General features: G+C 37.9%; 1 protein-coding gene across 2 annotated transcripts in view; it reads right to left on the reverse strand.

The window, feature by feature from the left end:
- Nucleotides 1–24,964, reverse strand: part of RFTN1 (raftlin, lipid raft linker 1) — a 95,680-nt gene that overhangs the window by 18,006 nt on the left and 52,710 nt on the right. For both annotated transcript variants that reach the window (XM_048950356.1, XM_048950357.1), the window contains exons 5-6: nucleotides 11,914–12,331; nucleotides 8,444–8,647 (exon numbers count right to left, since the gene is read on the reverse strand). In XM_048950356.1, coding sequence (XP_048806313.1) covers nucleotides 8,444–8,647; nucleotides 11,914–12,331 — 622 coding nt within the window. The remainder of the gene's footprint in view (nucleotides 1–8,443; nucleotides 8,648–11,913; nucleotides 12,332–24,964) is intronic.

Consider the following 24,964-nt stretch of genomic DNA (forward strand, 5'->3'; position numbering starts at 1 on the left):
GCACATGCCTTAAGGGCTAAAGACCACGTATTATGTTGCATCAACTTTTGAAGGGTTTCTGTAAGTACAATGAATGTGTACCTATGCATTCATCTATTCAAGTCAGAACCCTATTTATGGAACAGGTATTGCAGATACGATGGTCTATGTGGGCTAAGGATGCTCTGGCATATCTAAATGCTGTAAAAGAAAAGATACATTCATAACTATTTCATTAACTTATGAAAGCTTTCTGACCATCTGGTTTAGTAACTGTTCCCATTTATATTCCCAGCATGTTCAGCCTTTTTTCAGATTAAACACACTATTAAAGTTACTTCAGCAGCACCTTCCCCTTGAACTTAGCTGTATATTTTACTATCAGCAGTCTCCCCCAGAGGCAAGCATTCAGTTTTGTCAGCTCCACAACACAAGAGTGCAACTAATTGAAAAAATACCCTTCCTTGCTAAAATAAATTATGAAATAGCTGTCCATAAAATATACTACATAACAGTTCTGTACTCTTTATGAACACCAAGAACTCTCACACTGTCACAAGCATGCTTCTCATCCTACCCCTCAGATTTAAAGAATACACTGGCACTGTACAACCAACTATGAAAACCTTGCTCCTCCACCTGCCTAAATGCAATAGTATTTTATACAACAGTTTATTTGTATTTTTAGGGAAATTTTGCTCCTTGCACCACATAGGCCAAACCAACAGATCCCTGGACTGACTTTGTAGGCAAGCCTGCTCAGCCATTTCAGCAGGTCTTCCTACCCTCCACAGTGGATGTTGGGAGGCCAAGAAATGCTAGCAGGAAGGCATCACTGCCTCTACAGGAAAACAATCGATTTTCACAAAGACAGAGTAAAGATTAAGGTTTCTTACCTCTTGTATGCACAATCCCAAACACACTTGATAAGATCTAAACTGTTTATTGCTCAGAAATGCAAAGCTCACAACAAACTAAGCTACTACAGCTGAAGGCTCCTGTCTACAAATATATACAGCAAGACTGATATTTCCAGAGCATTTGCACATTCCTTTGTTACCTGCATAGTCCACTACTCTCTTCTGCTGAAGTTTCTACTAAGTCACAAATAAGCAGATGCAAAAAACTCACTGCTAATATAAAACTGGATTATTTTTTTTTCAGTTCAGTTGAGTAGCAAACCACTTAATAGCAACTTTCTTTGAGATTCTTTTAGGAGTCTCAAATAAGTAGAAAAACACTGTTTACCTACTGACAGTCTCCACAGATTACTTTCCTGCCATTTAGACTAGAAAGAAGGAAGGAGATTACTCATCACTACAGTAAGCCATTACTATATATTGCTCCAAGGAGGAAAAACTAGACTACAAAGCAGTAGTTCCTGTCTTCTAGATAGAGGTCTCATTTGAGTGAGGTGAACACGCATTTTTGTTACGAAATAATAGAGAAAATCACTAAAGTAGCTGGTTACAAGTTAGAAAACATAGGGAGAACATGCTTGTTGCATACAGATAGGTACAAGATTTCATTATTATATTTTATTCGTAAGTGGTACTTGTTAGGTCCTACATTTCAAAGTGGGAACCAATTCAACTTCTGTACAGTACATCATATTCCAACACACAAACCTCCACCCAAATCCATTTTAGGATACACAGCATATAAATAGCCCTTTACTTTTCTCATGCAGGTTTCATAGAACAGCACTGAGAGCTGAAAGCAGAATCCCATGCATCACAACTATACAGAGGCATCTTAAATTTCCAAGGCAAGCTTTATACATAATCAGATTACTGCTAGTGCATCGTGAATTCTGCTGATGAATTTCACTGTCACACTGTTGGCACAACTGCAGCTTGAGCTCTGCCCACACATTTGCCAGCAAATTAGTAAGTGATCAAAACACAATCAGCATGCGTGTGTTTACACTCTCTCATAAATCATCCTTTATGTTTCATTCTGCTGTGCATTCCACTTGCACAGTTCAGAGCTTACACATATGTGAACATTATGGCACATATGTAATGTTTTAGAAACGAATAGATGAGCTTGTGAGACCCTACAGGGAGCAGATAAACTTAACTGCACCTCCTTGTTGAATGTACAATGATTAAACAATGATTATTGTCGAAGGCTACATCTAGTCCATCCTAAAACCTGCCAATTTTTTGGCAAGGAAAGAACCTGACAGAAAATGAGAAAAGCAGAAGGGGAAAACTTATGAGAGAAAGACAGCTGCTGCATACTGGTGTCTGTTTAACACAGTGATAATAGTGGAAAACTCCATAAGATAAACTGCTTGATTGTACTCATTAAGATCACCCCTTAAACATAACTGAGCCTCCGCTCTACCAGCTCTTCAACTTTCATGCCATAACTATGTCTGCCAATTCGTAGACCTTTGCAGCACATTTTTCCTCTTACAGGCTGAAAAGGGAGGTAAAGGAAAGAAATAACTGGAAGAAATAGAAAAGAATAATCAGATCATGAATTTAATCCCGTGTGAAGCATCTGGTATGCTAAGAATAAACAGGAGACAGAATATCAGAAAGGGAGCTAAAGGCATCTTAATTTGGAGAGAAGGAACATATAACCCATGCTACAGTGTCAGGATTAGCAGGAATTTTAGGGAAACTCTCACACAGGTATGGAAGGGCAAAGAGTTGGACAGACAAACTGAGTCTACCTGCAACACCTTTGTCCCTCAGATGTTGTAAAGTCTGCAGCAACTTAGGCAATAGTCGTGTAGGATTCACATCATCTTACAGTACAGATTTATGATAGAGATGCCTACAGCTGAATTTGTTATCCAAGGCTCTCTTTTACACTGATGGGAAAAAAAATAAAAGCATTACTTCGTACAGGACCCAATTTCATAGAATCATGGAATAAGCTGCATGGATCTGCAGTTCGGTTTCCTGCTCCAATCAGTTTCAATGCAAAGTAGAGCAGATTGCTCAGGACTTTATCCAGTTGTGTCTTGAAAATTTCCAAGCATGAAGACTGCACAACTTCACAGGCAACCTCTTACAAAGCTTGTCTATTTTTACACTGAAAACATTTTCCCTTATATCCAACCTCTCATTTCAGTTTATACACATTCTTTCTCACCCTCCTGCCCAGAGCTCAGCCAAGGGGTGATATCCGTATTATTCGTAAGCTCCTCCAGTCCCAGCTGTCCCATAAGACAAGGGCTCCAGCTCCTGACAGTGATGTTCTGCTAAACCAACCTCAGTTTGTAAGCATGTTCCTTGCTCCTTGTGGGGAAGTGTCCAAAACTGGACACAGTATGTCGTGTAGAGGCAGCCTTAACGAGTGTCAAATAAGGGACGATAATCGCTTTCTTTTAATTACTGGCAATACCCTCGTCAATGCAGCCTCATAGGCTGTTTTCCTTCTCTATGGCTATGGCATATTGTTGATTCATGGTCAGCTTGGCACCCACCAACACTGCCAAGGCTTTTTCAGCAGAGCTGCTAACCAGACAGGCAGTCTCTATCCTGCATGTGTGCAAGGATCACCACCTTCACAGAGGCATTCATTGTCCTCAATGAATTTCAAAAGCCTCCTGCTGGCCTGTTATTCCAGCCTGTCCAAACAGCAGCCCAACCCTGATGCACATTAACTGCACCTTGAATATGATATAATCTTCAAACTTAATAATAGCCCTCTCCCCACCTCTTCTGCATCACCAATAAAGATGTTAAAACACAACCCAGCCCAGGACAGAAGTCTGTGGTATTCTTTTTGTTAGTCCAGGTAAAGTGTGACCTACTAACTACTATTCTCTAAGTGCAGACATATAACCAGTTTTTTTTTTACTTGTCTAGTCACCCTTCATTATAGACTGAAAAATATTGTGGGATCCAGTGTCAAACTTCCTTCCTGAAGACACCCAGCATGACATCCAATGCTTTCCCTTCATCCACAAATCTAATCATTTTATCACAGAATGTAGCATGTTTGGTGAAGTATGATTTACTTGTTAAATCCATGCTGACTGTTCACAACAGGTTTCCTCCATGTCCAGAAACATGTTTCAATAGGATTCACTCAGTGAATTTTCCAGGGGCTGAGGTGTGGCTGATCACCCTGTTGTTTCCTGGATTGTCCCTTTGGTCTTCTAGAAGATGGGTGCAACCTTTGTCTTTCTCTGATATTGGAGAACTCCTCTGATCTCCATGACCTTTCAAAGATGATTAACAGCCTCATTACCACATCAGCCAGCTCTCCCAGCATCCCTGGATGCAGACCATCTAGTCTCAGAAACTAAAGCAATCCCTGTCTTGATCTTCATCCACTCCTGCTGGTCCTCTGCCTTCTTGAATCTCAACTCTGAACTCAGATATCTGGGAGAACACGCTAATGAAGACTGAGTCAAAGGAGTCACTAAGTATTTCTGCCCTTCCGAGGTCTGCTACCACATACTCCATTGCACCTACCTCTTTTATATGTCTGAAGTGAGACAAGGTGGATCACAACACAAACAATATTGGTCTAGATCTAGACCTCCACCAATTATAATGGCAGTTTTTGGTAACAACACATGCAGACACACCTGCAAGGCAGATTCCTCTGTTTATCTGGCTGAATCTTAACTAGCCTACCTACAAAGATCAGCCATCCAAAGCTTAGATGGTGAACTGGCCTTTCCATTTTTCACTGCTTCTCACATAAAGTATTTTTCTCTGATTCTAATGCAGTCGTATTCCTTTTTGGCAATCTCTTGTCTAACAAGATTAATCTCCCAGAACTTAGCTTAGCCTATTAAATGATCTTTAATAATTCCAAATATTAGTTAACCTGCAAGAAAGCAGTAGTTAAAGCAGTAAAACAAGCCATTCTGACTTAGCAGTCTTTACTCTTGAAATAACATAACTTCACTCAAAAAAAAAAAAAAAAAAAAGCCTCCAAACAAAGGTTACAATCATTGTCCCTCCTCTGAAAATGTTCTATTACCACTGCATTTTTTATTAAGGTATCCCACTGTGCACAAAAAAGCTATTATTTTCACTGGTTGTATAAATATTTGATGTAGCTCTGTTGACAAAAAGCTATTTTGATGTTCTTCCTTCTGATTTACAAGAAGTATATGGGAAAAGATTTCTTCCCTTACCATGACAGCTCTTCTAGTGCGCAACTACTTTCACTGTGTTGTCTGAACTACAAATTCCCCTCATCTAGAAAAGTAACCTTTACGCTGCTGTTGCTCTCAAAAAGAAAACAAGATATCTGAGGCTTTATGTCACGTGATCTGAATGTTGGCCTTTGCTTCACATTTATATTCCTCTCTCCCTCTGAACCTTTTCACCTTGAGTACACACAGAGAAAATAATTCCATATGGATGATAAAAATACCAGCCATCTCTGTGGATAAGGTGAATAAAATTGGCCAAATGCATCACTGGTTCATTTCTGTCAGCAGCAGTGCAAATATAACAGAGGTAATCCATTTGGCCCTTCAAAAACCCAACTAATTTCCTCTTACAAGCAACTCATCTTTTGTTTCATTTGCTTGCTTTGTCTTAAAGTCTTGTCAATGTTTTATAGATGGTTAGCTGGCTTTATGCAAGTTTGAAAGCCCAGAAATTCACAGTCAGTAGAAAAACAAATATCAAATGTTTAAAGAACTGTACTTCAAAATGATTGAAGACAACCAAACTTATAATTACTCTGTTAAGGCATGGAAGTACAACCTTAGCTTGCAGTCTTTCTCCCTTCCTATCCGCAACTACTCTCATACTGCTGACTGAAGGCTTGTTGTAAGAAAGAAGCTGATCTCATCTGTTAGATCTTTTCCATTTTCACTGTTACTAACTTGTACCTTGCTCTACTTCTCACTGGAAGAGCAAATGGGTGAAGTCCTACGATCACTTCAGATCATTAGACAGTATCAGTTACACCTGGGTTTACAAGGAGTATTAGTAATGACAAGATACACGGTGTATCTCTCAACAGTTTATGAAGTGTAATTTGCAATTTTATTACATTTCTGCTTGTTATTTTCTGGTATGATGAGCAAAAAGAAACAGCTGCTATCAGTGAATTTTAAAATTCTTTTACATACAAATTATTAAACTGTTGGCAGAAGAAAGAAAAATTCATATATGCTAACAATCTGGAAATTTTCACTTGATTGGGCATTCCAAGGACAAGGGAGAGAAGAAGATAATAACCGTGCTTTTAAGTCTGATAAGCAAAGTAATGAATTCATACTTTAAGGCAAAGAGAAAAATCAGTTCCCAGTGCAAAGAAATTTATTATAACCAATTAAAGAAAATATGCTAATATTACCTTGATTTGGAAAAGGATTAATCAGTGAATACAGCGATCAGCTATAAAGAGCTGGACAGGCTGCATTAAAAGACTATAACAACAAGAAGCCCTGAGCCTCTTCCTTCTTCCCACCTTCCTGGGTTGTTTCATATGGGCTGGTATAAGACTGAAAAATATCCATCGCTTTGCAGCATAGGAAAAATTTAGGATTTAAATCATACATATTTAATTACAACTGGGATCACCTTATGGATGTTCTTATTAAATATTTTTCTAACAGTGTGGTTTCAGTCATGACAGTTTACCTTAACTGTACTGATGCCCTTTTAAAAACTTTAATTTAGAGCTTTTCTGACTACTAGAATTTCCTGTAACAGCAAAATGATAACAAAAATGATTATCAACTGCTCATCTTCAAGCTCTAATTTAACTTAATCCTGAATCTGTACACTTTCATATAAAACTGTCCTGTTTGTGTAGAAACTTTATTGCCATCCTCCATGCGAATTTTATCTGTGTCTGTAGGCAGTTATCTGGTACTCCTCATTGTGGTAACCAAGTACATGAACTTCCCTCAGTCCTCTGTTATATAAATGAACTTTGGAAGTTTAAATAACAGAAAAATGCTGTGTTTAAAACATTTTAGAGTACACTGATAAGCAGTTTTTATTAAAGAAAACACTAAGCCTTATATAGCCAATTAGATTTGGCTCTACGAGTTGCAATTTATACACATAAAGTAATTGACTATGTTTTTAAATAAGTTAACTAGCAATTACAAGGCTTTCCAGGAAGCTGTATTATGAAAGCATTCAATCAACTGAACTTTAGACCTTCAATTTTTGCTACTTGCTGCAAAATGAAAAATCAGAATTGTTATCCCAATTGACTTTCACCACAACCAACTGTGTTTTATCACAGGCCATGGAACTCTGATTGACAGCAAAATGGGAAGATGCTCTGGAAGCAGTTGTACAGTTCTGTGGCACAAACCCATGAAATTTAGTAGCAGAGCCCAGCCTACGGATTACCACATCCTTTTGGAAAAACAAACCAAAATTAGGTGAAAGACTCATAGCACTCACAGGATTTGGGAATAAGAATTTTGATGCATACTAGCGTAGCACTGTAACACAATGGAAAGCACAGCAATGAAAGCCCTGTGCTGCAGCAAGTAAGGATATACTCAAATGCAGCAGCCATGGACACAGAAACACGGGAAAGAATCTGCGTACCCTTGGAAGGCCTCAGGTACACATGGATCTCCAGTGAGATACCCTCACCTCCACTGCCAACTCTTAAACGAGGTGTGAAGAGGTGGATCCTGGCTCCAGCCCTTCCACTCAGGTGCACTGCTTGCCCCTGAGCTTCCCTGAGTTGGCCCTGCCTTCCCACCAGGTTTTCAGTCTCTCTTTCAGGCTGCTGAAAAAGCAACTAGTCACCTAATTTTCCAATAAAATTAATATGGTTATAACTTCAATATTTTTATGTTCAAGCATTTCCTTTGGTTTGTTCTCATGGTCCCTTGGTTATGTCTCTGAAATCCCTATTATGCACCATAATTCTTTTTGTGCAACAAGCTTCACTTCAGAGTCACCAAGGGAGCGAGCAGTGCAGTACAGATTGGCTACAGTATTAAGCTGAATTCAGTGCTATTCACAACATGCAAAAATCTGTTTTTTAATCTTAATACCAATGTTGATCCATCACAGATTTGAAACTCATATCAACAGGATGAAACAAGAAGAGAAGGCAATTTGATAAAAATACTGTGCCATCAAGATGGAAATGTCCTCTGTAAGAACTGGGGGTAGGCACTAGTCAGATAAAACTGGTGCGCTGTCATACCTTTAATTTAAGTATCCTGCTTTACTATCTTAATAATTCAATTCAGTTCACTTGGTACTGTTTATTAAGTCTATGTATTTCTGCAGTTACAGATATGTCTCTATTATGTTTATAAAATACAACTCACGATCTCAGCTTGCCTTATACAAATGCCAAAATATTTTCTGTATACTTTCATTCCACTTCACTGAAAAAGGCTGATCTAAAACAAATATTTCCCAAGATCATACTAAAGCTTGTTTAATGTCTTCTCCCAAATGTCTTCTCTTGAAAGATAATGACCTCTATTAGCGGAGAAAGGAAAATAATCACAACATAATGCTCTCTGTAATTTCCATACCATTTACCATTCCAAGGCTGAAGATGGCGTTCACCAATGAGCCTCCTTTCCTGAAGTGATCTGTCATATGCTCCAGCCAATTTGCTTCCAAGCTGTTGACAGTCTGCCCATTCCTGGAGATCCTCATAGGGATAGTCACTGTATAATACTGGCTGCATCTCTGTGGAGTCTTGGGCTTGTTGAAGAGAGTGAAGATCTCTGTCTCTACCAAAAAGTAAAAATGAAGTAATGCAACAACCATATTATGATACTTCAGCTAAAACAATACTGTTTGCCCACAGCCTTTCACACTACACAAATGCAATACTTGGGACATGCTTTTCTTTTTATGACATTTCTGTGCTGCACAACAGAGTAAGGTCTCAAAATCCATCACAGTATTTTGATTGTTGTTACAGTATTTGTTACTAATAATGGATTCACTGTTGACGATAAAAAAATTACAGATATTCATACTTGAGTATTAATGGACAACCCTTCTACAAGTAACAAAAGCAATTAAACTCCACAAACTGCATTAAGTACTGCAGAAGTCACTAACCATTAACACACAGAACACTTTTATTTTTTCTTCTGAATGCATTTTAAAAGAGGTATGACTGAGGACAGTTCAAATGCTGTTGCAAATTTAGAAGAAGCAGCATTCAATAGATCATGACCATTAAACAAAAGTATTAAATAACTTGGTTTGATAACGCAGTGGCATGGAACCAGCAAGCAGCAGATGCATCTAAAGAATGCAATGAATCATAAATACAGAGACAATGCTAGCTGGTTAGTTGATTTACTCTGGGTCTGAGCCAAGGTGAGACACAGACACAAGGGTAAAAGAATAACGAAAGCAGCACTGTTCATGGTCTCAAAAATGAGACTAGAATCTGTTCTGTATCTCCTCTTGTCATTACAAAAAGTCACTGCTGACAGCAAAGCTGGGGTTTCACAGCCCTGAAGCTGGAAGTAAATTTAAGTGCAGATTGACTATTGACTTCCAAGAGCCAAAAAAATCTCTTCAAATAAACATAAAAAGCAAAAACCTTTGATTAAATCTATTCAGCCAGCAAGCTCCTCATGTTTCCAAGTTATTATATTGTAATCTCAAGTATTAAAGAAAGTAATGTCACGAGAAATGTTAAGACTGCTCTCTAACAGAAATGTCCCTGAGCACAAAGTGTGTAAAATGAAAAAGATGTTAGAAAGCAGATCAGGAGCAGGCTGGCAGCACTTGAAGAAGAGACCAGGAAGTTTGCTATATAACCAAACACTTGAAAGAGTCTTAATGATCTCAGATGTGAACAATGGTTAAAACAGACCAAAAGGGAGTAATTACCACAAATCTTCTGGCAGTTTACCACTTAACTAGAAAAAACAAAATGATAATTATCCTAACTTAAAAGAGGATACGCAGAAAAATTCTATGTCCATTTTGATCCTGACTCCCAAAACAGACTCATGTTGGAGATCTTTCTGGTGCGTATGAAGACATCACACTAAAAACAGCACACCATGGAACTGGAAATCCAGAGGGGGAAGCTGATTTGGATTTGACATTGGGCTGCTAAAAATGTTCATTTAAATATGTGTGGGAATCTTTCAGTGTCTGACTTGGTTTTGTAATCGTCATTACACCGGTCCTAACCACTGTTCCAATTATTACAGCCAACAGCTTTCACCAGGCAGCCTGTCTGCTCAAGCTTGGACAAAGACACCTTCAGTTTACTTCTAAATAACAGTGCACTTGCAGTACGTGTGCCTTGTTTACAGGCAAAGCATTTTTAACATTGTTTTGAGAGCCTTTTAATAAAGGGCGAAGTAGATGAGCATTACAAAATACTGAACAACAACAAAATATCACAAAAATAACACCTGAAAAGCGTTAAACCTAAATTGAACAAAATTAAGATTCCACAAATGGAAAAAAGTTTAATGCAGGGAAGAAGGAGTTTAAGAAAGATCACTTACTATGGAACAAGTAGTGTAAAATGAAAAAAAGAAACAAAAACACCTGGTACTTTCTACCTTCATGCTCTCAAGGAAGGATGCAGAATGATGCCAAAGACTGAAATACATTTTCCACGAGAGGAAAAGGGAGTGCTCTAATAATAAAAAGCCATACAAGAGTAATACAGAAATCAGCAATGTTGTACAGGCAATAGATATGGGAAATCCTACTGTAAGTGAGCTACTTCATTTTCTGTCACAAAAAAGTGCCATCTCAGAAAGTATCTGCTTCATTCACCAAGATAGAAAAATGCACTAGAAGTAAATAGAGCAGAAAAACACTCAGAGAAATAAAAGATAAATATGGAAACTAAACACACTTTTTAAAATAAAACCCCTTATCTGGCAAAACTGCAGCTGTAATAAAATCCTGTGCTGTTTTAGATAAATATTAAGGAAGATTTCAGGTAATCAGCCTCATATTATGCAGAAATACTAAGAACATAGTTACTTGCAACAGAAGATTTCCATCATCAAAAAGATAATACCTACGTTAACTCTCTCAAGGACAGCACACATGAAAACAAAAAGTACTGGTCTGGTTTGGGACAGAGATATCTAATTTAGAACTAGAAAACTTAGAGGGCTTCTATAATGTGTGAGATTCTAGAATAACATGGAAGAAATGATTCAGCTAATAGAAATGCTTTGACCTAATCCAGATGCCTCCTTGCCCAACAAAAACTGAAAAAGCATAATGAAAAGTTATTTGAGAATGATACAAATCTGATGACAAAAACCTAATTACACAGAAATGCAATGGAAACCAAGACAATAGTCCAAGTCCAAATAGTCCAAGAATGCAAAGTCATTCTCAGTCTTACATTACAAAATCCCCAAAGGGCCAAGAGTGTGTGACTGAATCTACGTAAAATATAAAGAATGGTGACAAATTAAAGTCAAGGACGGCACCAGCTCAAAGGAATGTGGATGGAATTTCCTTACATAGATTTATAACTTGTAAGGAAAGTAAGCAAAGCAGTGAGAGAAATAAGTGTACACCATATCATCTAGGGTGTAGGCAAGCAGAGGAAATAAAGGTATTTGGAGATTTAAAACTGAAAATGGGGCAAGAATCTTTTTTTCTGATGACTTTTGATTTTCTAAGCTACTCTGGCCTACGTCCTATTTTAAACAACAATTTCTGGATATACTTGATATAAATATCAAGTATTACAACAAATACAGAAACAAACGATTTCAGCAGAACAGCAGGGAAAATAAGTCTTTACACTCAAGCACAGGAACAGGCCATAACACAGCTGTACCTAGTTATATCAGCTCTTCAGCTGCCACCTGACTTACACTCAGTCGCTGTAAACTGTGTAACTATGCTGAAATTGGGTTACGTGGTGCATTTGCTGCACCCATTCTTTGCTATCACAGAGGTAAGTTCCTCTCCTTGCCTGTACCCCTGAAGGAGCAGGAAACATAATTGGCTTTTATGTATTAGAGGTCACAGCAATACTTACTGTCAGTAAGTGGTTTTGAGCATCGTGCTGGCGTTTCATTCTCTGCAATTCCATTCTGTGTGTCTGGCGCTTCTCTCTCACCTGGGTGCTCACGTTGTTCTTCACTGCCCTTTGCAGATTTGCAATTGGGCTCCTCAGCAGCTTGTCCTTCACCCTTCCTCCCCTCCCTGGATGTGGCACATTGGTCAGCATTCCCCTCACCTGGTGCTGGAGTACTGCATCCATTAATGCCATCTATTTTCTCGCCATCCAGTGAAGCGTGATCCTCAGGGCAATTTGAAACGTTTTTATTATCTCTGGATTGCACAGAGTTGTTACTGGCAGGTGTCAGAGAGGAGCTGACAAGGCAGTTCTTTTGGGAATGGTACTGAGGTATAATTCCAACAAATTTCAAGCCTTGACTTGCTGCATCTTGAATCTACAAGTCAAAGAAGATTACATTTTAACCTTCAAGCTGTCTTAGCTAAATAGAAATACAGGAAATAACACCCTTCAAGGGAGCTATAGTATGTCATTTTGCTACATTTGTCCACTACCAGAGGAAATTGCCATGCTACATTTACATAAAAAGTTAAATTCTAGTGAAGCAGGATGAAAAGTCCCTTAAATTGTCTGCAGTAATGTGAAATTGCATGCACATGTGCGCGTGCGCACACACACACACACACACACACACACGGAGGAAAGAAAATGCCCACGTATTTCTTCAAAAAGCCTTTGTCTGAACCATTTATTCTGAATTACCAGAGGTGGTATTACTCACATGAAGTTTTAGTTTCAATCTTATGCAGTCACTCAATATTACACCTTCTGCTCTATTAGGCACGTGATTATGACATTTATGCAAGGAAAAGGTTATTAATTCTCTCTGTAATATGCACCATCATAACAACAGTTGTTGTTTTTCCTATTTTGGATTCAGACACAAATGGCAGGCTTTCACATAATGAGTACATAAAAGCAAAGTTATTTTAATACACTGCACTTGGGGAGACACAGAACTCCAAAGAATTGTTATGAGAAGAGCAAAGAAGAATGAAAACAAAGGGACTGCATTATTAATCCTTTATGTTTTAGGTGGAGGAAGAACATGAAGGAATCAGATCACAAAAGATTCAGAGAAAAAAAAAAAACATAGGGTGAGTCGTAGTGATAAACAGATAAAGCAGGAATTAACTAAGGAAAGCTTGAGAGGAAGCAGAAAGAGAAATCTAACGCAAAGACTCAGCACTATGGAGCCCTTTCCAAGAGATTTTAGTATCATACTCCTGGAACAGAGTGGCCAGACCTGTGTGAAAATGTGTGAGGATTCATTTATCAAAATCTTTACCAGAAAAGGAAAGGTTTCCATGTACTGTGTACACTTTGTATAATATAAAGTCTAAACATGCATAAATATTTCAAAAATAAATGGGTTAGGAATGAAGAAATGATTTAAATTCCTGTGCATACCGTGTCATTCCAGGGTGTTAAATTATCTTAAGTGTTCTCTGAGGTTCAATCTATATAAACTTAAACGAAGCAGTTAAAGCTTTTTTTTCCAGTAGCAAATGAAATACTGCATGTTACATGCACCTCCAGTTTGAAGCACAAGAGATGGAACAGAATAAACAAGAATTTTTTTTTTTAAGAGGAAGTTTGTTTCTGCATCTTCCCTACCCAGAATTACCTTTATTAAAATGAATCATCTACTTCCTGCTAATGTGGTACTGTTCTAAACATACAAATGTACAGATGATACCTGATCAACAACAAGAACTTCCTCTTTCAAACCAAAGTTGTACTTTCCACGTTAAATTAACTCTTAATTTTGTGATGGCAGGAACTTAACAGAGCTGTTCAGGAAGCAAAGGCAACATCCTTCAGAGGTGCTGGACCTGACTAATGCGAGCCGCTGCCTTAACGAAAGCTCATAGCTAAAACTGGAACAGGAGCCTCCATATAAGAATACTGCCAGCAGTATCCTGATCACATGGATGTGTGGCTACAAAGAAAGCTGGAATGTAATGGCCTTGCTCAGGAAGGTTCCTGTGAATGTCAGCAATAGATGCATTGATCATATGCTTAAAGTTCCCTAATCCCTATTGCAATTTCACAAATATTTTTCATACGGCCATTGAAAGAATTACAGATTCAGTTCATCTGTTACCACTAATCTAAACACACATCACTACATTTGTTTGGTAGGTTGCAGGGCAGCTAATTATAGAAATTTATCTTGCACGCAACTCTTAAGAGTGTGAGGATAGGACATATGTAGTAACATTACTGGTCCTGGAACACTGCTTGTCAACCCACAGCAGGTTCTCCCACACAGTGATTTGGATGAGAACAGTTTTCACAGCTATTGGAGCAACGTTACACAGTCTTTGCACACGTAAAGAAAATGTGTGTGTTCTAAGGAATACCTGAAACTGAGGTTTTCCTTTGGAGGCTCTTGTTCTCCAAAGAGAGAGGATGAGAATTGAAAAGGGTCCAGAGGAGGGCCACAAAGATGATCAGGGGGCTGAAGCACCTCTCCTACAAAGACAGGCTGAGGGAGCTCGGCTCGTTCAGCCTGGAGTAGAGAAAGTTGAGGGGTGACCTCATGGCAACCTCCAGCCTACAAACAGGAGGCAAGCCAATTCTTTACAAGGGTAGATAACAGCAGTACTAGGGGAAATGGTTTTAAGCTGAGAGGGACGATTTAGGTCGGGTATTAGGGAGAAGTTCTCTACCAAGAGAGTAGCGAGGAGCTGGAACAGGCTGCCCAGAGAGGCTGTGAATGCCCTGTCCCTGGGGGCGTTCAAGGCCTGGTTGGATGGCGTCTAATATTAGATATGGAGGTTGGAGGCCCTGCATGTGGCAGGGGGGTTGGAGTTTGATGATCCTTGAAGTCCCTTCCAACCCAAGCTATTCTATGATATTCTAAGATTTATTAATCTAATAGTTTAGCAGAAAGATTACAAAAAGAGAATGTGTCTGCACTATATAGAATACACCATCTTACTTAAACCCATGTTTCAGATTCTTCTCATTACATAAGGGAGAACCAACCACTGTTTTCTGTAAAGCCAATTTAACAGGAAATGTTACATCAGCAGTGCAATGTGAGCTGCAAAGTGATGCATCAGCAGATGCAAACAGTGTTTCTTACCAACTTCCCACAAGACCATGAAGAAGCAAGCTCTTGTCATAAAGTATGAAGCCCTAACATTTTCAAACTGCAAACAAAACTGTTTTTTTGCATCCTACTTAAGAGTTTCATTAGCAGAGAATTTTAGCTGTCTTCAGATTCAGAATGATTTACACCACTCACCATACATTCCTATCTCCTGTTACCTGTATTAGAAATATTCTAACTAGGAAAACCAAATCCCCAGACGCAGAGAAGAAGCTCAGATTCCGTACCCTGACTGGCTGTGCCCAAGAATGATGATTACTGGTGCAGTGGGGCTGTTTCTGTCAGCCACCTGCAAAGCTCTTTGCAGCTCTGCAGGCTTTCAGCCTTATCAAGTATCCCATGCTGGTACATAGAGACAACAATGTCTGCTCACGCACACCAGCCACGTGGGGAAAATACCCAGCAAAGTCTGTGTTGGCAATCAGAAAGAGGGCAAAGTGCAGGAGAAAGGAGGAGTAAAGCTGAAGTGGATGGAAAGAACACAGTGCTGCTCTGACAGGCTCATCCAGAACACCCTCCAAGACCAGATAAATACTACAATTAGTTGTTTTTATGTGTCACCTCGGAGAACAAATGGGGAAAAGTGTTCACCATTCTGCAGTATATTAATAAATAAGAGGAAAAAGCAGAAGAAATGCATCTCCACCACATGCCACATAAAAAAAAGAGAAAGATAAAAATGCCCTTACACTCAAGGGATCCATACTAATTTCAATTATTTTATTGACAGTTTTTTCCATGTTTTGTAGATTCTACACACTTGTTCTTTACATTTAGGGAAATCCCTAAAAGGGAAATTCCAACAAAACAAAACAAATTTAAAAATTCTTTTGTTCTTTCCCCAGATAGGAACAGAAACATTTTTAGCGTCTCACAATGTATGGCTTGAATGGTATTAACCACAACAACAAAAACAGGTCTCCAACACAGAAGATGTTTAACCGCAGAAGCAGAACTTCACTCATTTATTTCAATTCGGGCAAAACCCCAAGAGGGTACATCTAAATCAGCCTGTAACTGGCTTCTATCAATTGGCTCTTATGCCAGTTTAAAAATAGAACCTGTTTAAAGAAGAGGTGAAATTTCATGTGTACTGAAGGCCAATGCAGCTAAAGAATTTAATATCAACCCTATAATTTGCTTGATTAGAAACCTGGCATTTTCCTTAATGGGGAAAAAAAGGCAGATTTATCCTTTGCTATCTGTGAAATAAATATCAAATCTCCCACTAACTCCTCCAAGGATAAAAACAAGCAGCGTCAAATCCTGATGTCACTACCTTAATTGAATTTTTGCTGGGACACTTGTGTTTATGTTTCTTAAAGTTTGCAAAGCATTACTGCTTATTTTATAACTGTCTGACCACTGATTTTATACTGCACTTGGAGAAAAGGAACCATCAGTAGCATGAAGAATGTTATGTTGAAGCAGGAAATTTATGTCCCACTTTTCCAAATATTTCTGGTTCTTTTGAAGGCTTCCTACCTAGTTAGAAAACAGCTGATGGTCTAATGCAGAGGTCTGTAACACATTTCAGATGTTGTCTGTGTTACTTGTAGCATTATCAGCTCCAAAATAATCTATTCATAGAGAGACAGATGATGTTACTTATAAATACAGAAGCTCAAGGATGCAGATATCAGGCTGATGAGAATCATACACATTTGTCAGCTTCTGTAATAGCACACAGTGAGATTCTGTACATTTGTCCCACGGGATTTGCACACAGCAAATCAGATGCTTCCAGAAATCTCAGTCTAGTATTCCATCTACAGTAATACCCATATGGAATAATGCTACACCATTTAACAATGAGAATCTCTCTCTTTGATATGGATTTTCAAATTGTTGATTTAATACGACAAATGCCAGGAACTTCTCTCAATTCTTGTATGCCAGGAACTGAAAGTTGTCAGCATGCATTCAGAGTAAAAGTAGCTTTACTAATGTAATCAGGACAATTCAGTTGGTAACAGTCCTAAATGGTCCCAAGACTTACATCTCCTGTAAGTTCATCCTTACGATCTGGATGAAAGCTATCTTTAAAACGCTCTCATCTGAAGAAAACGGTTCATTAATAGATTTGCTACACATTTCATGATTAGCAAAGTACTGAAAAAAAATTACAGCTAAAAGGGGACTGCTGCTGCTACAAAAATAACAGAAATAAACTCCATTTGGAGAAAGGACAACATTCAGCAGTGGCAATGAACTGACTTTCTGATGGGCAGATGCATGTAGCTGGCTCTGCAGTGAGCTAAGAGAAAGACTGCTAATTAGTCCCACTGATGGGAAAACATATGGCCTTTGAAACAATAGTTCTGAAACAATTTAGCTCAAAGCTTTCTAAAACTTTTTTAAATCAAACACGAGCCATCTTAGCTAATAAAATAAATTCTTGCCTGCCTGTTTGCTTGTTGTTTTTAAAAGAATAACGTTAGAGGCATCAGATTTTGTGATGCACTCCAGAAACAAGATCACCATGTTCTTCTACCTTCTTTTTAAGATTCAAACAAAGCCCTTTGACAACTGACACCACACCAGGGATCTTCAAGCAAAAATTATTTTGTTGTTTGAGAAGAGTACTACGTACTGTATGACAGGAGCTGGAACTAGAAAAGGGTGTTTGAGACTACAGTTCTCCAAAGGTGTCCTCCTTCATTACTATTTAGTAGTACATGTTTCATTACAAATACTAGTTTGTTCATTTCTGAAAACAGATGTTTAAACTTAAGACAGGCTTTTAGTTTATCTCTGACGCTTACTGTGGATCTCACAAGCTCTTTCCTGAGAATGCAGCAACACCCATCAAGTTCACTGCTTATTTTAAAATCAACTAGGCTTAACTAATGTTCTGAAAGAGTTTTATTTATTACTGAACAAGTCAAAACTTCTATGACTTTTTGGAGACGCACTTTGCAGTTACAAAAAAAGGGTAACTCTGCTAATCAAATAGCAAAGCAGCAACTGGCAATCATTTCTCTATTCTTTTGCTCCGAAATTCTGCTTCAGTATTTGCAAATTTCCAAACCACATAACCTTTCTGATGGGGACACTCTGTCACTTAAGCCTGTACTTCCTATGCATTTTTATGCTTTCCCAGTTAACACTCACCTGTTCAATTCTGAATTTGATAAAGGCAGTTCCTGTTCATGTAAGTATAAGTAAATATAAATGTAGCTTACAGAAAGAAAGTATATCTGTATTCAGGTCTTCAAATTACCAATTATTTTCACTATCAATTACATCAAAATAGGTCATCAAGAACAAGACACTGGGGGGATGCTTTGAAAAGAGTAACCATAATCCCACATCACTGGGTCTTCCTTCAAACAGTGTTGCTGACACTATTTATATTAATAATTCCAATGAAAACCTTGACGAAAATTTTACCACTTAGGACCTTTAGTTAAGACTATTAGAAATAATTTCGTAGATCCAAGAGAAAATTAAGACTTCAAGAGCAAAACCCAAAGGCAATAACTGTTTTTGCAGTAAACAGTCCCTTCAACAGAAGCACTGATTTGACCCTGAGCTCTCACTGCTCAGTCTCTCATTTGTTGTAGAGCGGAACAAAGCACTGAACAGGGAAAAGAAAGCAAGCTTTGCAGTTTTACAACAACCTCATTGGGAGTAGACTCTGCAAATGAGAACTGAAAGCTACAAACAGAACAGGGAAAAATGTAATTAAGCAAGAATCTACTGCAACCTACTGTTACATTGAATAAAACAGAATCTACATTCTTAAGACAGCACTGCCAAGAGATATTAAGTTACAGCAAGCTGTATGTCTCCTGCTACCAGAGCCAAAAAACAGACTAGAGGAACCAGTTACAATTCCTCTTCAGCTTCTGTCAGTTATATGTTCCTTTCTGAGAACAACACTACTGTACTAAATGTACAGTGTAGGGAAGTGCAAGCACAATTGTTCCTTTCAGTGTGCATACCATCTCAGGAGATGACAACTCCTGAAACCATACTATCAGTTCTGTGGCCTTGTGTGCAGTGTTTCCTCTCAAATTATTGTCTTATTTTAGCATCTGCTCCTTCACCGAGCTGGCAAAGGACATTCTTGGACACAGGCTACAAAGGTTCAGTGACTACAGTACCTGCCTAAAAGCCACTGTACCATACTCACTGTCCCTTTCTTACCCTAGAACTCCGGAAGGAAATCATGAATTTATTCACAGTATTTAAAATGTGGAAACATAAAGAACTCTGGGATTCCTAAAAACTGTGAGATAAGAACTGTGGTATCCCAAAAACCTGGGATAGGCTGCTACAGAACAGCCATCTAAGTTCATTCAGCCCAAACGCTTGATATATACTACCAAAAAAAAGTGCCTGTAAAAACAGTGTCTCAAAACCTTAATCTAGACAACTGCCATTTTCCAAATACAGTTTCAAAATGGAGACCACGACTTGCACCTGAATCTTTCAAGAGAAACTCAAAAACTAGTGTTTGAACATAAGCAAGGGAAAAAATAAAGATCTACAGTGATGGATGGTTGGACTTTGCATCTATCAATCACTTTAGCCAGATGAATGCTTGTAGAACACCAGAAGACATTCCTTTCACTTAACTGCAACCAACTTGCAGCAAAGCTGGTTTAGTGCATCTCTTCCCTAAGCAATAAAAAAATCAAAAGGTTCAAGACTTTAAACATCCAGGTTTTAAATATGAAGAATTCACTCTGAAACTTATGGACTTCATATTTAATGTGCAGGGAACGCCTTCTATCTTTTAAAGTGTTTCTTTTAAACCACATAGTTTCATCAAACCATCTGTTACTTGTAGCCAAAATTACCATTTGAACAATTTGCCCATATTTTATTTTAGCACAGTATAAAATATTATCGTGTTTATTATTTTAAAGTTATTTTCCCACCAGACAGAAGTGGGATCATTAAAAACATTAACTATATACATAGTTTACAACATCTATTTCTGTCTTGGTCAAGAGGACAGCTCTAAAATCTGCTGGGGGCAAGGGATTATGAAAGCACAACCACGCTCCTGGGAGAGTCCTGAAAATAGTTTTGCAATGTTCATGGAAGATACATATCAACAACACTCTTACATGGCTTCGTCAAAAGAACAGAAGTTGAAAGAAGCTTAACCAGGAACAGATGTTTCCCTTCACACCAGGCTGTTTAAAATACTGAACGTGCTATTTTTTACCATCTCTTTTTATATATACACTTACAAAATGCTAACAAAATGCACTTTAATAAATATTATCACAGCAGATCACAAATAACTGAACTACGAATGTTAGCTGCTTCGTAGCTGTATTTAAGATCCAAATACTTAAAAATTAAATGGGGGCTTCGTTTGTACAAAAAAAAAAAAAAAAAAAAAAAAAAAAAAAAAAAAGAAGAAAGTGCTCCAAGATGGTTTTCATTACACAGTACCAAAGAAATAACTGCTGTATTGCTCTTTTTTTGACAATGAAGGTTTTGGGGAGGGATTTTTTGGTTTGTTTTAAGGATGGAACTGATTTTAAAAGAGGTTGAGATCACATGTAGGTAAGTAATACTAGGTAATAAACAGCACCCCAGAGGAGCTATTCTCTAGCCATAGAAGTATATTTGAACTGCTTGTTCATCTGAAGAACTATCCTATGAGCAATATTAAAGATTCAATATTTTTCCCCTTCTATCTTCTACTGTCACCTGTTCTGCCTGTATCTCCCGCAGGAGATTTCTGAACAGGTCAGCTAATACATATTTACAGTAACGAGTAATGCTGAGGAGTACAGCAGCCATCTAACAAACCTCGGACTTAACAAAGCAATTGGAGACTTCAGAGAAAAGATCCTTGTAAGATTGCAGCAACACAGACAAGAAGTCTGCTAACAGTCCAGTGCTCTTCAGAACACACCAGCTTTGTTCCTTCTCAGAATGCAGAGATTAAGAGATGAAGAATCAGAAATAGAGACAAAAATGTGAGAAACACTGGAACCAGTATCCTTATAATTATGAAGAAGAACAAGTCAAAAAAATTCTAAGGTTTGTAATTTCTGTATTCTCATTTTGCTTGCCATGTTGCTACAAGCACACAAATATCTGTAAATATATAAATATGTAATATTCTGGACAATTTTGTTCTATGACACTTACCATTTTCCATACCTCAATCTAGTTAGACGATCAAGATATTTTTCAAACTCCAAAGTTAAGAGTTCAAAGTAATTTACCACCACTTACACACACTATATGGATACGTGCCCTGTTTTGACTACATATGACAAATGTTCATTCTGATGTGAGTAAACACAGGAAATAAGTGGACAGTCAAATCTGGGTTCAATCACTCCCATGACCGGGAATATCTACTGAAAAGATTTTAAAAGCTCTTGAGAATTCACAGGCATCTTGGTATTGTACTATAGGAGAAACAGCTGTCTTTTAAATAACCAAAAACTGTTTCTATCTAGCAACTTAAAAGATGCTGAAGAATGAACCCCTCTTTGACCAGCAGTATGTAGATAGATATGTGTGTGTACATATATATAAATACAGGTATTTGTGTGTTCGTAACAGTACGGCAAGAAAAATGAGAGTACAAAGGTCTGCAATTTCCTATGAAAATTTGTAAAGTGGAAGATCCTTTCAATGCAATCCAACCTTCTACTCACCATTATTTAGAAGCAACCTGCTTTTGTACGAGGAGGACCGGTGATGACTGTTTCAGATGTCAAATTTCAGAAAAATTAAATGGGTGGCAGTTTCTTTGCAGTGCATTTTGTTGGGATATTCCTTCCTAGAGTCCCACTTAACAACTGAAGTACCATCAGATTCCTTGGCTCAGCTACTACTGGAAAATACATGTCTCTAGAAAATACATGTCAACAAACTTAATGGAAAAGCCATTACAGCTGCAGGGTAACCAATAATTTCCAGGGTACTTTCAAGTATGGAAGATGCTCAGAGGACCGCTTAGGAAACTGGTGTAAGTGGCAGCTCCATGGTACTAAATGAGATTGGATGCAGTGAACAGCAGTGATCAGATCTGAAAAATACAGTCTCATACAATACACTCAGAAGATTAGCATTACATGGGAGTTTTAATGACCCAAAGCTAAATAGTGTTACCACTATGTAGAGACATAAAAACCAACTGCTCATCTGTGCGGTCTTAGGTTTGTTGGAAGAAATAGGCCTTGTTTCTAAGTTGTGTCAAGTAAGGACAGATCAGCACAGAAGGGTCATTCTCTAGTCAAAAACACATAGGGAAGATGCCTGCATTTGAATTTCAATTGAGATACAGCATTCTTAAACCATGCTCCTCCATGCTCATCATACTTCCCTAAGAAAGGATTCTGAGTCCACAGGGAAAAGAAATGTGAACTCTCCAATGAGATCAAACTAAAATAGTTTAACAAACAACACTTCCTTTTCACAGAACATAATTAACCAGGCAGCCGAGGATACAAAGATGTGCTTCCGAAAATTTAAGAAGTCAAAACCAAGAAGAAATGGTAGAGAAACTCTTCCATTTCCTAACCTTTCTTAAACACTGCAAGGATGTGGCAGTATGAGCAGAAGTCCTCTGCATGTCACATACCCAAAATAACTCTTTCCTTAGGATGTCAACCCGGCTTCTTTGTCCTTGACTTGTCTCAGCAGATGCAGGAGAAACATCAGCAGATTTTAAAAAATTACAGAAACAGAATACACAGAAATAAAGAGCAACTAAGGAGGCAATTGAAGACTACTTCTATTTCACGAGACAAGTCAAAGTATTACAAAATATGGTATCTCAGTACCATTTCCGACTTGCAACAGCTTCTGAATGATCTGAGCCACAGAGACCTGAAGTTCAGAAGTTTAGCTTTGCTCATTAAAACACAGATGAGCGTTTTAATCTCTCGTTTTCCTGAGAGCAAAAGACGAGAGCTGATATCAATGCAGCAGCGCAGCAATTTCTTCCATTGTCCAGAATTACATAACAAACACACCATAAGATTTTTTTGAGCTCTTCAGGATACAGTGAGCTGCATGGCACTTCCTAACCTACATCCACATTGGTAAGAAGGAATAAATAAGACGTGGTGTTAGAAACATGTTTTTGAGACACAGGAAGAGTGTATCCCATGCTACTTTATGTCTTCACTACTTAACTGTGTTCTCTCTTTCATGGCTCTTAGCACAGTTAGAAGCCATAGCGCTGGCAGAAATTCATGGAAAGGAGTAGAGAATTTGGAGACAAAGCGCAGAAAGTTCTCAGCAGCAGCACACAGACTTGACTGGAGAGTCTCTGGCATTTCTGAAATGTAACAGTACCGAGGCATGTGGTTTCAATGAGCTAAAAGCATCCTCCAGGTTAAATAACTTTATTGTTTCTTCTTTTTTATAGTAACTTTTTTATTCTTCTACATTTATAAGAGTTACAGAAGAAAAAAAAAGTTATTACTTATGCTGTATTCCATTGCAAAATCATTTTGTGTTTGCTAGGAACAAGCAGGTACTATTCAATACAGCATTTTCAATGCAACAAAAGGTGAGTTGAGAGAAGTTGTTATTAAAATTGTATCCCTGTCCATATTACCATGTAAATGATACACGCTCAGTAGTGCATAATAAAATTATTTTTCTCAAAGTAACTTTTTCTAGTAAATTCATAGTTGGAGAAATTTTAGAAGACATGGGTATTATACTTGGTATCTTTTAAAAAATATGGTAATTTGCAATGCTGCACATGATTGCAAACCTGTGCTAAAAGCTCCTCTTACGAAAGGTCTGTGATCAAGGTTTGACTACTCAATTATAACACACTATTAACTTCAACTCTATTCCATAGTTTGAGAAGAATTATAGAGTTGTTCTTTTTTGAAAGCAAGCAATTGCTCTAATAGCTTTTTGCTCCTACTTTCTTTGAAGAACTTCCTTTATTTTTCACTTATTTTGTTTGTAAACATCTGTTTTATTTACCCTTAAGAGCGAGGGATGTTTTTGTTGCTCAGACAAATTAGTTAATAAGACAATTAATTCCTACTCCCAAACAAGTCCTGTTTCCCGAGTCATATTTACAAAAAAGCATTGAGACCTTCATAATGTGTTTAATCAGATATAGACACGGACACAGCACACATCTGACAGCAACAACTTCAAAGAACTTCAAATTCCTCTACATCAAATAACATCTGAGGATGAGCGACATGCTCAGCCTACAGAGAAACAGTAAGTATACATTCCAGCTATTAAAATTTAAATGATTATATCTCAAAAAGGCATCTTTATAACCCCATAATCAAATGACTCTACCAACAGAAACATCTCCATGTCTAGAAAAGCATTTTAAAGTCTCAGAACTGAATATTTATGGAAATAAGCCGACTCCTGGGTTGTCATCTTGTTTTGACATTAGCCAAGCTCTTTCTGAAGACTCAAATGCAAAGACTTTTCAATTGGAACGACAAAAAATTTAGCTACCTGCTGCGATAGATACTTTGACTTAAAGAACTGAAGAGTAAAATCAAACATTTTGAAACCAATACATACGAATTACACCAGTTTTACCTAAGCATAGATGCAATAACGTAATAAACTCTGAAAATAAGATTTGGAATCAAACTTTTGAAAAGCAGAAAGTGTTCAGAAAACTTCAGTTTGCTCTGACATCAAAATCTGTAAGTATGATGATGATCAGATAGTCATACAAGCATTATTTTAAAACCAGTTTTTACTATTCACAGCAAAAAGGAGAGACTGAACATGACTGTAGTCTGTCAAGCTGAGCCCCTTTCTGAACTCACACAGCCTGTGCTGAAGTCTATTTTACAAAACCTTCACTATTATCACTGCAAAACGGATTAAAGCTAAGAGGGAGGATGCCTACTCACTCTATTCTTATACCAGGTGGCTATGTCAACATAGTATTTA

This window comes from Lagopus muta, chromosome 7 (assembly GCF_023343835.1).
Source record: "Lagopus muta isolate bLagMut1 chromosome 7, bLagMut1 primary, whole genome shotgun sequence".
Lineage (NCBI taxonomy): Eukaryota > Metazoa > Chordata > Aves > Galliformes > Phasianidae > Lagopus > Lagopus muta.